At 45.0% G+C, this 16,502-nt stretch overlaps 1 protein-coding gene across 1 annotated transcript in view; it reads left to right on the forward strand.

The window, feature by feature from the left end:
* The window catches only part of LOC139367576 (histone-lysine N-methyltransferase PRDM16-like), a 103,265-nt gene that overhangs the window by 39,273 nt on the left and 47,490 nt on the right, over positions 1-16,502 (forward strand). Inside the window, exon 10 of the mRNA XM_071105830.1 lies at positions 11,311-11,480. Within this exon, the coding sequence (XP_070961931.1) occupies positions 11,311-11,480 (170 nt within the window). The remainder of the gene's footprint in view (positions 1-11,310; positions 11,481-16,502) is intronic.

A 16,502-nucleotide genomic window follows, 5' to 3' on the forward strand; every position in this document is an offset into this window, starting at 1 on the left:
CAGACATACAGTATAAGATACCAGACCAGGACTCAGGGTCCAACCCTGGAGATGCCTTCAGACATACAGTATAAGATACCAGACCAGGACTCAGGGTCCAACCCTGGAGATGCCTTCAGACATACAGTATAAGATACCAGACCAGGACTCAGGGTCCAACCCTGGAGATGCCTTCAGACATACAGTATAAGATACCAGACCAGGACTCAGGGTCCAAACCTGGAGATGCCTTCAGACATACAGTATAAGTTACCAGACCAGGACTCAGGGTCCAACCCTGGAGATGCCTTCAGATATACGGTATAAGATACCAGACCAGGACTCAGGGATGGCTAAACCTGGAGATGCCTTCAGATATACAGTATAAGTTATCAGACCAGGACTCAGGGTCCAACCCTGGAGATGCCTTCAGACATACAGTAGAAGATACCAGACCAGGACTCAGGGATGGCTAACCCTGAAGATCCCTTCCATCTCTACAGTTAGGGAAATCTGCTTTCAGTTTTATTGACCTTCAATGTTGGTGGAATTGGTGCCTCCAGGGCAGTTCAGGCGAATGTTAGAGGGACTTTTTACTGAAGTATGTGTTTGTTTCTTATGATGTTGTCTTGCTTTTTGTGTCTTGTGTTTGCTTTTCATGTTTTGTGTAATTGATGTGTGTACAGTATATATGTATCATGTAATTGTTGTTTATCGATGTGTTCATGCAGGGCTCATCTGCAACATAGACTGTGGTCTCAGCATGACTCCCTGCTTAAATATTAAATAAAAATGTGTTGCCCCATCGTAACGGTCAGAGCAAGCTGGTGGGGTCCACAGAAAGTCCTCCTAAGATAATGAAGTAAATACACCCCCCCCCACACACACACACACACACACACACACACACACACACACACACACACACACACACACACACACACACACACACACACACACACACACACACACACCAAACACACACACACACACAAAACACACACAAAATGAAAAGAGCCCTGCATTTCATTCCAAAGCTTGAAAGGTTTTCCCTCAGATCAAATCAAATATTCAACTCAAATTGTGTTTCTCCCAGCCTATAGACAGAAACTAAAACAGGAACCCCCGTGCTCAGGTCTGTTCAATGCTGGTCCGACCAATCTAACCAATCTGATTCCACACTTCCAGATTGCTTCGATCACGTGGACTGGGATATGTTCCTGATTGCGTCGGACAACAACATTGATGTACAGTGCCTTGCGAAAGTATTCGGCCCCCTTGAACTTTGCGACCTTTTGCCACATTTCAGGCTTCAAACATAAAGATATAAAACTGTATTTTTTTGTGAAGAATCAACAACAAGTGGGACACAATCATGAAGTGGAACGACATTTATTGGATATTTCAAACTTTTTTAACAAATCAAAAACTGAAAAATTGGGTGTGCAAAATTATTCAGCCCCCTTAAGTTAATACTTTGTAGCGCCACCTTTTGCTGCGATTACAGCTGTAAGTCGCTTGGGGTATGTCTCTATCAGTTTTGCACATCGAGAGACTGACTGAATTTTTTTCCCATTCCTCCTTGCAAAACAGCTCGAGCTCAGTGAGGTTGGATGGAGAGCATTTGTGAACAGCAGTTTTCAGTTCTTTCCACAGATTCTCGATTGGATTCAGGTCTGGACTTTGACTTGGCCATTCTAACACCTGGATATGTTTATTTTTGAACCATTCCATTGTAGATTTTGCTTTATGTTTTGGATCATTGTCTTGTTGGAAGACAAATCGCCGTCCCAGTCTCAGGTCTTTTGCAGACTCCATCAGGTTTTCTTCCAGAATGGTCCTGTATTTGGCTCAATCCATCTTCACATCAATTTTAACCATCTTCCCTGTCCCTGCTGAAGAAAAGCAGGCCCAAACCATGATGCTGCCACCACCATGTTTGACAGTGGGGATGGTGTGTTCAGGGTGATGAGCTGTGTTGCTTTTACGCCAAACATAACGTTTTGCATTGTTGCCAAAAAGTTCAATTTTGGTTTCATCTGACCAGAGCACCTTCTTCCACATGTTTGGTGTGTCTCCCAGGTGGCTTGTGGCAAACTTTAAACGACACTTTTTATGGATATCTTTAAGAAATGGCTTTCTTCTTGCCACTCTTCCATAAAGGCCAGATTTGTGCAATATACGACTGATTGTTGTCCTATGGACAGAGTCTCCCACCTCAGCTGTAGATCTCTGCAGTTCATCCAGAGTGATCATGGGCCTCTTGGCTGCATCTCTGATCAGTCTTCTCCTTGTATGAGCTGAAAGTTTAGAGGTACGGCCAGGTCTTGGTAGATTTGCAGTGGTCTGATACTCCTTCCATTTAAATATTATCGCTTGCACAGTGCTCCTTGGGATGTTTAAAGCTTGGGAAATATTTTTGTATCCAAATCCGGCGCTAAACTTCTTCACAACAGTATCTCGGACCTGCTTGGTGTGTTCCTTGTTCTTCATGATGCTCTCTGCGCTTTTAACGGACCTCTGAGACTATCACAGTGCAGGTGCATTTATACGGAGACTTGATTACACACAGGTGGATTGTATTTATCATCATTAGTCATTTAGGTCAACATTGGATCATTCAGAGATCCTCACTGAACTTCTGGAGAGAGTTTGCTGCACTGAAAGTAAAGGGGCTGAATAATTTTGCACGCCCAATTTTTCAGTTTTTGATTTGTTAAAAAAGTTTGAAATATCCAATAAATGTCGTTCCACTTCATGATTGTGTCCCACTTGTTGTTGATTCTTCACAAAAAAAATACAGTTTTATATCTTTATGTTTGAAGCCTGAAATGTGGCAAAAGGTCGCAAAGTTCAAGGGGGCCGAATACTTTCGCAAGGCACTGTATATGCTGACTCGGTGAGAGAGTTTATTAGCAATTGCATCAGTGATGTTGTAGCCATGGTGACTATTATAATCTTCCCCAACCACAAACCATGGATTGATGACAGCATTCGCGCAAAACTGAAAGCGTGAACCACTGCTTTTAATCATGGCAAGGTGACCGGACATAATTACGTTACGGACATAATCAATCACTATCCCAGTCTGCTGTTCCCACATGCTGAAGGTAGAAAACAATACCTCCACTCCTTGATTCTCAACACTGGGGCCCCACAAGGGTGTGATCTCAGCCCCCTCCTGTACTCCCTGTTCACCCATGACTGCATGGCCAAGCACACCTCCAACTCAATCATCAAGTTTGCGGACGACACTACAGTAGTATGCCTGATTACCAACAACAACGAGACGGCCTACAGGGAGGAGGTGAGGGCCCTCGGAGTGTGGTGTCAGGAAAATAAACTCACACTCAAAGTCAACTAAACAAAGGAGATGATCGTGGAATTCAGGAAACAGCAGAGGGAGCACCCCTCTATCCACATCGACGGGACAGTTGTGGAGAAGTTAGAAAGTTTTAAGTTCCTCGGCATACACATCACGGACAAACTGAAATGGTCCACCCACACAGGCAGCGTGATGAAGAAGGAGGCTGAAGAAATTTGACAAATTAGAAATTTGTCACCAAAAACACTCACAAACTTTTACAGATGCACAATCAAGAGCATCCTGTTGGGCTGTATCACCGCCTGGTATGGCAACTGCTCTGCTCACAACCGTAAGGCTCTCCAGAGGGTAGTGAGGTCTGCACAACGCATCACCGTGGGGCAAACTACCTGCCCTCCAGGACGCCTACAGCACCCGATGTCACAGGAAGGCCAAAAAAGATCATCAAGGACAACAACCACCCGAGCCACTGCCTGTTCACCCCACTATCATACAGAAGGTGAGGTCAGTACAGGTGCATTAAAGCTGGGGCCGAGAGACTGAAAAACAGCTTCTATCTCAAGGCCTTCAGACTGTTAAACAGCCATCACTAATTTATTTTTTATTTTATTTATTTTATTTTATTTCACCTTTATTTATCCAGGTAAGCTAGTTGAGAACATGTTCTCATTTGCAACTGCGACCTGGCCAAGATAAAGCACAGCAATTCGACACATACAACAATACAGAGTTACACAGAGTTACACATGGAATAAACAAAACATATTCAATAATACAGTAGAACAAAAGAAAACAAAAAGTCTATATACAGTGAGTGCAAATGAGGTAAGATAAGGGAGTTAAGGCAATAAATAGGCCATGGTGGCGAAGTAATTACAATATAGCAATTAAACACTGGAATGGTAGATGTGCAGAAGATGAATGTGCAAGTAGAGATACTGGGGTGAAAAGGAGCAGGTGGTGAAGTAATTACAATATAGCAATTAAACACTGGAATGGTAGACATTGAGTGGCTGCTGCCTACATTGAGACCCAATCTCTGGCCACTTTAAATAATGGATCACTAGTCACTTTAAACAATGCCACTTTAAATAATGCCACTTTAATAATGTTTACATATCTTGCATTACTCATTATGTATGTATATACTGTATTTTATACCATCTATTGCACCTTGCCTATGCCGCTCGGCCATCGCTCATCCATATATTTATATGTACATATTCTCATTCACCCCTTTAGATTTGTGTGCATTAGGTAGTTGTTGAGGAATTGTTAGATTACTTGGTAGATATTACTGCATGGTCGGAACTAGAAGCACAAGCATTTCGCTACACTCACATTAACATCTGCTAACCATGTGTATGTGACAAATAAAATTTCATTTGATTTGATTTGCATCATAAACCCTGACATAAGAATACTATCTCCCCACAGCAAAAAGCTTTGGTTAAACAATGCCAGAGACAACTAGAAAGCGGTCCAGTTCTTCATGCCCATATTCGTTTCCCTCATTAGCGTATCGCTAGTTCACTACTAGGCTCATCCAAGATGGCGTAGCAGTGTATGTGACCAAGAATATGTGATTTGATTGAAATAGCAGACCAATCAGCCTATTTTATGAATGCTTTGTAAGCTTTTGGAAAAAAAATGTGTTTGACCAGATGTAATGCTAGTACAGTAAACAAATTGACAACAGATTGGCTGAGAGATATTGATACTAAAACGATTGTGGGGGCTGTTTTGTTGACTTCAGTGCAGCTTTTGACATTATCGATCATAGTCTGCTGTTGGAAAGTATTCAGACCCCTTGACTTTGTCCACATTTTGTTACGTTTTTCCCCTCATCAATCTACACACAATACCCTATAATGACAAAGCAAAAACAAGTTTGTAGGCATTTTTGCAAATGTATTAAAAATAAAAAACGTAAATATTACATTTTGCATAAGTATTCAAACCCTTTTCTCAGTACTTTGTTGAAGCACCTTTTGCAGTGACCACAGCCTCAAGTCTTCTTGACACTTTTTTGGTACACTTTCCAAATGATTAAAACTGAAACCATTGTATTTGGGATAAATCATTCACTAAACCCTAAACCTCAACAAAATATTGTAATGAATATGGTGGAAATTGAGATGACTAAACTGCTTGGAGTAACCCTGGATTGTAAACTGTCCTGGTCAAAACATTTTGATTGAACAGTTGCTAAGATGGGGAGAAGTCTATACATAATAAAGCGCTGCTCTGCCTTAACAGCACTATCAACAAGGCAGGTCCCACAGGCCCTAGTTTCTACCTTCTTAACAGCACTATCAACAAGGCAGGTCCTACAGGCCCTAGTTTCTACCTTCTTGACAACACTATCAACAAGACAGGTCCTACAGGCTCTAGTTTCTACCTTCTAGACAGCACTGTCAACAAGGCAGGTCCTACAGGCCCCAGTTTCTACCTTCTTAACATTACTATCAACAAGGCAGGTCCTACAGGCCCCAGTTTCTACCTTCTTAACATTACTATCAACAAGGCAGGTCCTACAGGCCCCAGTTTCTACCTTCTTAACATTATTATCAACAAGGCAGGTCCTACGGGCCCCAGTTTCTACCTTCTTAACATTACTATCAACAAGGCAGGTCCTACAGGCCCTAGTTTTGTCGCATCTGGATTACTGTTCAGTCATGTGCCACAAAGAGGGATTTAAGAGAATTACAACTGTCTCAGAACAGGGCAGCAGGGCTGGCCCTTAAAAGTACACAGAGAGATAACATTAATAATAGGCATGTCAATCTCTCATGGCTCAAAGTGGAGGAGAGATTGACATCATCACAACTTGTTTTCGTAAGAAGTATTGACAAGCTGAGTGCACCACGCTGTCTGTTTAAATTACTGGCACACAGCTTGGACACCCGTGCATACACCACCAGACATGCCACCAGAGGTCTCTTCACAATTCCCAAGTCCAGAACAGACTATGGGAGGCGCACAGTACTACATAGAGCCATGACTACCTGGAACTCTATTCTATATCAGGTAACTGACGCAGCAGTAGAATCAGATTTCAAAAACAAATAAAATACACATTATGGAACAGTAAGGACAATGAAGAGAAAACCACACCTACATTGTAATATTGTGTTATGGTGGTATTATACATTTAGTATTGTAGATGTGTAGTGGTGTAATATTGTGTTATGGTGGATTTATACATTTAGTATTGTAGTGGTGTAATATTGTGGTATTATACATTTAGTATTGTAGATGTGTAGTGGTGTAATATTGTGTTATGGTGGATTTATACATTTAGTATTGTAGTGGTGTAATATTGTGGTATTATACATTTTGTATTGTAGATGTGTAGTGGTGTAATATTGTGTTATGGTGGTATTATACATTTAGTATTGTAGATATGTAGTGGTGTAATATTGTGGTATTATACATTTAGTATTGTAGATATGTAGTGGTGTAATATTGTGGTATTATACATTTAGTATTGTAGATATGTAGTGTTGTAATATTGTGGTGTGGTGGTATCATACATTTAGTATTGTAGATATGTAGTGGTGTAATATTGTGGTGTGGTGGTACTTTACATTTAGTATTGTAGATATGTAGTGGTGTAATATTGTGGTATTATACATTTAGTATAGTAGATATGTAGTGGTGTAATATTGTGGTATTATACATTTAGTATTGTAGATATGTAGTGTTGTAATATTGTGGTGTGGTGGTATCATACATTTAGTATTGTAGATATGTAGTGGTGTAATATTGTGGTGTGGTGGTACTTTACATTTAGTATTGTAGATATGTAGTGGTGTAATATTGTGGTATTATACATTTAGTATAGTAGATATGTAGTGGTGTAATATTGTGGTGTGGTGGTACTATACATTTAGTGTTGTTGAAATGGAGTGGTGTAATATTGTAGTATTGTGGTATTATACATTTAGCATTGTAGATATGTAGTGGTGTAATATTGTGGTATTATACATTTGGTATTGTAGATATGTAGTGGTGTAATATTGTGGTATGGTGGTATTATACATTTAGTATTGTGGGTAAGTAGTGGTGTAATATTGTGGTGTGCTGGTATTATACATTTCGTATTGTAGATATGTAGTGGTGTAATATTGTGTTATTGTGGTATTATACATTTGGTATTGTAGATATGTAGTGGTGTAATATTGTGATATGGTGGTATTATACATTTAGTATTTGTAGTGGTTTAATATTGTGGTATTGTGGTATTATACATCTAGTATTGTAAATATGTAGTAGTGTAATATTGTGGTATTATACATTTAGTATTGTAGATGTGTAGTGGTGTAATATTGTGGTGTGGTGGTATTATACATTTAGTATTGTACTGGTGTAATATTGTGGTATGGTGGTATTATACATTTAGTATTGTAGATATGTAGTGGTGTAATAGTGTGGTATAATGGTATTATACATTTAGTATTGTAGATATGTAGTGGTGTAATATTGTGGTATGGTGGTACTATACATTTAGTATTGTAGATATATAGTGGTGTAATATTGTGGTATGGTGGTATTATACATTTAGTATTGTAGATATGTAGTGGTGTAATATTGTGGTATGGTGGTATTATACATTTAGTATTGTAGATATTTAGTGGTGTAATAATGTTACATGATGTACTGTTTTATCTTTTGTTTTATGTGTGATGTAAGTGCCCTAATGTGTTCGGACCCCAGGAAAATTAGCTGATGGGGATCCTTAAATGACAATATATGCGCAGATCGCTGTTGATGTGTGTGTGTGTGTCATTGCTGCAGTGACACGTGTCCATGTAGAAAGGCCCATGGTAGATGAACAGCCATACTCCCATAATGTTTTGACTGAAGCATTCTTGCTCTGGGTCGTTGCTGTTGTATACCATCTGGAATAGGCATCTCAGTTAATATCAATGAGCATGCACCGCCCACCTATGGATCTGTGTTTTTCAGCCATCTATTTCCTGTGTTTGAGGGGTGCACACTTGAATTATGCAGTCTCGACAGTGCAGGTGGCTGCAGGTTGGCCTAGACAGAGCAGGTAGACCTAGACAGAGCAGGTAGTCCTAGACAGAGCAGGTGACTGCAGGTAGTCTTTGACAGAGTAGGTAGCTGCAGGTTGGACTCGACAGAGCAGGTTGGCCTAGATAGAGCAGGTTGGCCTAGACAGGGCAGGTAGACCTAGGCAGTGCAGGTAGGCCTAGACAGAGCAGGTAGGTATAGACAGAGCAGGTAGACCTAGACAGAGCAGGTAGACCTAGACAGAGCAGGTGGCTGCAGGTAGTCCTAGACAGAGTAGGTAGCTGCAGGTTGGCCTAGACAGAGCAGGTTGGCCTCGATAGAGCAGGTAGGCCTAGACAGAGCAGGTAGGCCTTGGCAGAGCAGGTAGACCTAGGCAGTGCAGGTAGACCTAGACAGAGCAGGTACACCTAGACAGAGCAGGTAGACCTAGACAGAGCAGGTAGACCTAGGCAGTGCAGGTAGGCCTAGGCAGTGCAGGTAGGCCTAGACAGAGCAGGTAGACTTAGACAGAGCAGGTAGACCTAGGCACTGCAGGTAGACCTAGACAGAGCAGGTAGACCTAGACAGAGCAGGTAGATCTAGACAGAGCAAGTAGACCTAGACAGAGCAAGTAGACCTAGACAGAGCAGGTAGACCTAGGCAGTGCAGGTAGGCCTAAACAGAGCAGCTAGGCCTAGACAGAGCAGGTAGATCTAGGCAGTGCAGGTAGGCCTAGACAGAGCAGGTAGGCCTAGACAGAGCAGGTAGACCTAGACAGAGCAGGTAGACACAGACAGTGCAGGTAGACCTAGACAGAGCAAGTAGACCTAGACAGAGCAGGTAGATCTAGGCAGTGCAGGTAGGCCTAGACAGAGCAGGTAGGCCTAGACAGAGCAGGTAGACCTAGACAGAGCAGGTAGACATAGACAGAGCAGGTAGTCCTAGACAGAGCAGGTGACTGCAGGTAGTCTTTGACAGAGTAGGTAGCTGCAGGTTGGCCTAGATAGAGCAGGTTGGCCTAGACAGGGCAGGTAGACCTAGGCAGTGCAGGTAGGCCTAGACAGAGCAGGTAGGTATAGACAGAGCAGGTAGACCTAGACAGAGCAGGTGGCTGCAGGTAGTCCTAGACAGAGTAGGTAGCTGCAGGTTGGCCTAGACAGAGCAGGTTGGCCTCGATAGAGCAGGTAGGCCTAGACAGAGCAGGTAGGCCTTGGCAGAGCAGGTAGACCTAGGCAGTGCAGGTAGACCTAGACAGAGCAGGTACACCTAGACAGAGCAGGTAGACCTAGACAGAGCAGGTAGACCTAGGCAGTGCAGGTAGGCCTAGGCAGTGCAGGTAGGCCTAGACAGAGCAGGTAGACTTAGACAGAGCAGGTAGACCTAGGCACTGCAGGTAGACCTAGACAGAGCAGGTAGACCTAGACAGAGCAGGTAGATCTAGACAGAGCAAGTAGACCTAGACAGAGCAAGTAGACCTAGACAGAGCAGGTAGGCCTAGGCAGTGCAGGTAGGCCTAAACAGAGCAGCTAGGCCTAGACAGAGCAGGTAGATCTAGGCAGTGCAGGTAGGCCTAGACAGAGCAGGTAGGCCTAGACAGAGCAGGTAGACCTAGACAGAGCAGGTAGACATATACAGTGCAGGTAGACCTAGACAGAGCAAGTAGACCTAGACAGAGCAGGTATACCTAGGCAGTGCAGGTAGGCCTAGACAGAGCAGGTAGGCCTAGACAGAGCAAGTAGACCTAGACAGAGCAGGTAGACATAGACAGTGCAGGTAGACCTAGACAGAGCAGGTAGGCCTAGACAGAGCAGTTAGGCCTAGACAGAGCAGGTAGACCTAGGCAGTGCAGGTAGGCCTAGACAGAGCAGGTGGCTGCAGGTAGACCTAGACAGAGCAGGTGGCTGCAGGTAGACCTAGACAGAGCAGGTAGTCCTAGACAGAGCAGGTGGCTGCAGGTAGACCTAGACAGAGCAGGTGGTCCTAGACAGAGCAGGTAGTCCTAGACAGAGCAGGTAGGCCTAGACAGAGCAGGTAGTCCTAGACAGAGCATGTAGGCCTAGACAGAGCAGGTAGTCCTAGACAGAGCAGGTAGGCCTAGACAGAGCAGGTAGGCCTAGACAGAGCAGGTGGCTGCAGGTAGACCTAGATAGAGCAGGTAGTTCTAAACATAGCAGGTAGGTATAGACAGAGCAGGTAGGCCTAGACAGAGCAGGTAGACCTAGACAGAGCAGGTAGACATAGACAGTGCAGGTAGACCTAGACAGAGCAAGTAGACCTAGACAGAGCAGGTATACATAGGCAGTGCAGGTAGGCCTAGACAGAGCAGGTAGGCCTAGACAGAGCAGGTAGACCTAGACAGAGCAGGTAGACATAGACATTGCAGGTAGACCTAGACAGAGCAGGTAGGCCTAGACAGAGCAGTTAGGCCTAGACAGAGCAGGTAGACCTAGGCAGTGCAGGTAGGCCTAGACAGAGCAGGTGGCTGCAGGTAGACCTAGACAGAGCAGGTGGCCTGCCTGTCTTACCCCTCTACTTCCCAAGCCTACTCCTTCTCCCTGTCTGTCTTACCCCTCTACCTCCCAAGCTCACTCCTTCTCCCTTCCTTCTTTCTCTACCTGTACTCTCTCTCTCTCTCTCTGCTTCCCTTCTCCCTGCCTGTCTTACCCCTCTACCTCCCAAGGCTACTCCTTCTCCCTGCCTGTCTTACCCCTCTACCTCCCAAGCTCCCTCCTTCTCCCTTCTTTCTTTCTCTACCTGTACTCTCTCTCTCTCTCTGCTTCCCTTCTCTCTGCCTGTCTCTGTCTTACCCCTCTACCTATCTTCTCCTTTCTCTCTCTTTCTGCTTCCCTCTCCTCCCCTGTTCTTTCTCGTTCTCTCTATACTTTTCAATTTCTTTCTCTCTTTCTCTCAATTCAGTTTGATTCACTTTAATCTTCCATTACCAAAGCAAATACAGAAATATATGAAATCTCTCTCTACCACCCCAGGTGTAAATACTGTGACCGCTCGTTCAGCATCTCCTCCAACCTTCAGCGGCACGTACGCAACATCCACAACAAGGAGAAGCCCTTCAAGTGTCACCTGTGCAACCGCTGTTTCGGCCAGCAGACCAACTTGGACCGCCACCTAAAGAAGCATGAGCACGAGAACCTGCTCGGTGGGTCCCTGTTCACCTAATGAACCCCTCCCCCTAGATCAGCTGTGTTATACCATCAAATCTAAAGAAGCATGAGCACGAGAACCTGCCCGGTGGGTCCCTGTTCACCTAATGAACCCCTCCCCCTAGATCAGCTATGTTACCAAGTTTATCAGATATTTTCAAACATCTTATGTCCAAGGCCACCTGTTTTGTAGATTCAGCGATATGTCATTATAACCTCAAATGAATGGAAAAGATAAGTATCATTTCCAGATCTAAAAGCACCTGACAAACATTGGTTTTGGAGTTGAATGTCCCTTTAACATACAGTACATGCTTGTTATTCACAGCCTCAAAGAAAACAGCATTTACCTATTTTCTTTTACTGCTGGTGAGTGTACTGTAAATGATAACATTGACTATGTTGACTACATTAACATGTACATACAGTACATTCACTTTAACTACAGGGCATAGTGAAAGTTTACACACCCCTTGCAAAGTTGTCACATTTTACTTCCTTTAAATAAAACCTAAAAAGGGATTAAATTGGATACACAACCTGCTCCACATTTTCAAAGTGAAATGAATAAAAAATAGAACATTAAAATGTCTTGATTGTGTATGTCTTCACACCACGGAATACTTGGTTGAAGCACCTTACAGCTGTAAATCATTTTGAATAAGATTCTACCAACTCTGCACAACTGTTAAAGCAACATTATATCCATTGTTTTTGTCAAAATTCCTCAAGCTCAGTAAATTTGGTTGGAATCATTTATGGACAGCAATATGTAAACCTTGTCTCTGATTTCAAGTAGATTTAACTCAGGATTTAAATGGGACCCCTCAGAAACACTCAAAACCTCTCGGAATGTGAGTGTCTTTGGCATTATATTTTTAGTAATTGTTCCACTGAAAAATAAAACTCTGCATTTAGAAGACATGCAGGTTTTCCTTTTGACCTGAGCTTTGCTCCTATCATATTTATTTTGATCATGACAGACAAGCATACCCATAACATGATGCTGCCACCATATTACTTGACAATACAGTATTGCAGTATTGCATAAGGGCCTTGTTGCAAACATAATGGATGATTTGAAATAGATTTTTCAATATAGACCTTTTTACTTTGTCACCAGCCAGTAATGCAGAGTGAATGCAATGATGGGAAACTTTGCAAGTATTGTGGTGGCAGCATCAGAGGGTGGTACGCTCAGCCGAACGCACCACTGTCTGGCCTCCAGGACACCTACAACACCAGGTGTCACAGGAAAGTCAAGAAGATCTTTAGGGACCTCAGCCACCCGAGCCATGGCCTGTCCTCCCTGATTCTATCATTAAGACACGGGCAGTACAGGAGCATCATGGCTAAAACGAACAGATTGGCCAATACCTTCTACCCCCAGAACATCAGGCTGCTGTATAGCCACCACTAGTCACCTCCCCGTGTCCCCCTAATAGTTTCTCTTATTATTGTTTCATTCACACCTGCACTGTGGGAGCTCGGAGCTTAAGTATTTCACTGTACTGTCACGTTCTGACCTTAGTTCCTTTGTTTTGTCTTTGTTTTAGCATGGTCAGGGCGTGAGTTGGGGTGGGCAGTCTATGTTTTTCTATGTTGGTTTTTGTGTTCGGCCTAGTATGGTTCTCAATCAGAGGCAGGTGTCGTTAGTTGTCTCTGATTGAGAATTATACTTAGGTAGCCTTTTTCCACCTGGGTTTCATGGGTGTTTATTTCCTGTTTAGTGTTTGTCATTCACCTTACGGGACTGTTCGTTTGTTGTTTATTGTTTTTGTTCAGTGTTCATTTTGCTTCATTAAATTATGGACACTTACCACGCTGCGTTTTGGTCCTCCGATCCTTCTCGCAAAGTCTATGGCTGTCTGAATTGGTTCTCAATCAGAGGCAGGTGATTATCGTTGTCTCTAATTGGGAGCCATATTTAGTCAGCCATATTCTTTGAGTGTTTCGTGGGTGATTGTTCATGTCACTGTGTTTGTTTGCACAAGATAGGCTGTTTTGGTTTTCACGTTATGTTTATTGTTTTTGTATAGTTCGTGGTTTTGCATTTTGGTCCGATCCTTGCTACACCTCCTCGTCCGAGGAGGAGATAGAAGAAAGCCGTTACAGAATCACCCACCACAACTGGACCAAGCAGCGTGGTAACAGGCAACAACAGCAGCAGGAGTTGCGTAATAAGGATTTCTGGACATGGGAGGAAATCCTCGACGGGAGAGGACCCTGGGCTAAACCAGGGGAGTGTAGCCGCCCAAAGGTGCAGCAGGAGAAAAAGCCCGGGAGTCAGCCCCAAAAATTTCTTGGGGGGGGGGGCTAACAGGGAGTATGGCTACGCCAGGTAGGAGACCTGGGCAGACTCCCTGTGCTTACCGGGGGTCTAGAGAGACCGGGCAGGCACCGTGTTATGCTGTGGTGCGCACGGTGTCTCCAGTGCGGGTGCATAGCCCGGTGCGGTACATTCCAGCTCGGCGTATCGGCCGGGCTAGAGTGAGCATCGAGCCAAGTGCCATGAAGCCGGCTCTACGCATCTGGTCTCCTTGGGCCGGCTTACATGGCACCAGCCTTGCGCTCGGTGTCTCCGGTTCGCCTGCATAGCCCAGTGCGGGCTATTCCACCTCGCCGCACTGGCAGGGCGACCGTGAGCATTCAACCAGGTAAGGTTGGGCAGTCTCGGTGCTCAAGAGCTCCAGTGTGCCTGCACGGTCCGGTTTTTCCAGTACCACCTCCACACCCCAGCCCTCCGGTAGCAGCTCCCCGCACCAGGCTTCCTGTGCGTGTCCTCGGCCCAGTACCACCAGTGCCAGAACCACGCATCAGGCCTACAGTGCGCCTCGCCTGTCCAGCGCTGCCGGAGCCTTCCTCCTCTCCAGCGCTGTCGGAGTCTCCCGCCTGTTTAGCGCTGCCAGAGCTTTCCGCCTCTACAGCGCTGTCGGAGTCTCCCGCCTGTTCAGAACTGCCAGTCTGCAAGGAGCTGCCAGTCTACAAGGAGCTGCCAGTCTGCAAGGAGCCGCCAGAGCTGCCAGTCAGCATGGAGCAGCCAGAGCTACCAGTCAGCATGGAGCAGCCAGTCAGCATGGAGCAGCCAGTCAGCATGGAGCAGCCAGAGCTGCCAGTCAGCATGGAGCAGCCAGTCAGCATGGAGCAGCCAGAGCAGCCAGTCAGCATGGAGCAGCCAGAACTGCCAGTCAGCCAGACTCTTCCAGATCTGCCAGTCAGCCAGACTCTTCCAGATCTGCCAGTCAGCCAGACTCTTCTAGATCTGCCAGTCAGCCAGACTCTTCCAGATCCGCCAGTCAACCAGACTCTTCCAGATCCGCCAGTCAACCAGACACTTCCAGATCCGCCAGTCAGCCGGGATCTGCCAGAACTGCCAGTCGGCCAGGATCCGCCAGTCGGCCAGGATCCGCCAGTCGGCCAGGATCCGCCAGTCGGCCAGGATCTGCCAGAACCACCAGCCAGCCAGGATCTGCCGGATCCAACTACCTGCCTGAGCTTCTTCTCAGTGCTGAGCTTCCTTTCAGTGCTGAGCTTCTTCTCAGTGCCGAGCTACCCCTCAGTGCCGAGCTACCCCTCAGTGCCGAGCTACCCCTCAGTGCCGAGCTACCCCTCAGTCCCGAGCTACCCCTCAGTCCCGAGCTGCCCCTCAGTCCAGTGGGGTTCTGGGTGAGGACTACTAGGCCATGGTCGGCGGCGAGGGTGGACTATCCAGGGACGCGAGAAGGAGGGACTAAGACATTGATAGAGTGGGGTCCACGTCTTGCGCCGGAGCCGCCACCATGGACAGACGCCCACCCGGACCCTCCCTATTGTTTTGATGTGCGTCCCGGAGTCCGCACCTTGGGGGGGGGGGGGGGGGGGGGGGGGGGTTCTGTCACGCCCTGGTCGAGGTATTTTGTGTTTATCTTCATTTATTTGGTCAGGCCCGGGTGTGGCATGGGTTTTTGTATGTGGTGTGTTTTGTCCTGGGGTTTTGTTAGGTATTGGATTTGTGGTTTAGTGGGGTTCTCTAGCAAAGTCTATGGCTGTCTGAATTGGTTCTCAATCAGAGGCAGGTGATTATCGTTGTCTCTGATTGGGTAGCCATATTTAGTCAGCCATATTCTTTGAGTGTTTCGTGGGTGATTGTTCATGTCACTGTGTTCGTTTGCACAAGATAGGCTGTTTCGGTTTTCACGTTATGTTTATTGTTTTTGTATAGTTCGTGTTTTTGTCTTCATTAAAGATGTATCGAACAAACCACGCTGCATTTTGGTCCGATCCTTGCTACACCTCCTCGTCCGAGGAGGAGATAGAAGAAAGCCGTTACATCAATGCACCTTGACCTCTATTGGAGGGATGTGACATTCTTCCACGAGAAATTCCTTTAATTTGGTGTTTTGTTGATGGTGGTGGAAAACGCTGCCTTAGAATCTCCGATTTAAATGTTCAATTGAGTTAATATCTGGTAACTGAGATCGCCATGGCATATGGTTTACATAATTCCCATGCTCATCAAACCATTCAGTGACTGCTGGTGCCCTGTGGATGGAGGCATTGTTATCAACTCCCATCAGGTTAGAGATTCACCATAGGTTGAAGGTGATCACTCAGAATGGCTGTGTATTTATTGGTGTTTGCCTTGCCCTCTAAGGGGGTTGAGTGGACCTAAACCATGAAGGAAAATGCAACCTGCACCATAAGAGCTGCCAGAACCCTCATTCAACAAGTATTTCCATTATTTTGGCAGTTACATGTACACTGCCTTCAGAAAATATTTATACCCTTTGACTTATTCAACATTTCATTGTTTTACAGCTTGAATTCAAAATGGATGAAATAGATTGGTTTTCTCACTTGATTAAATAGATTGTATTGTGAGAACCAATGTGGCTGCCATGTTTGAGTAGGCTAAACTAGCTAGCTACATTTGCTAGCTACGTAAGTGAAATGAAAGTTTCTCCTTCATTTTGGAAGAAAGGAATTTGTTCAAAACTGTTTAACTATTGCCTTTGTCTCTTGAGTCAACTACTCACCAC

This window comes from Oncorhynchus clarkii, chromosome 16 (assembly GCF_045791955.1).
Source record: "Oncorhynchus clarkii lewisi isolate Uvic-CL-2024 chromosome 16, UVic_Ocla_1.0, whole genome shotgun sequence".
Taxonomy (NCBI): domain Eukaryota; kingdom Metazoa; phylum Chordata; class Actinopteri; order Salmoniformes; family Salmonidae; genus Oncorhynchus; species Oncorhynchus clarkii.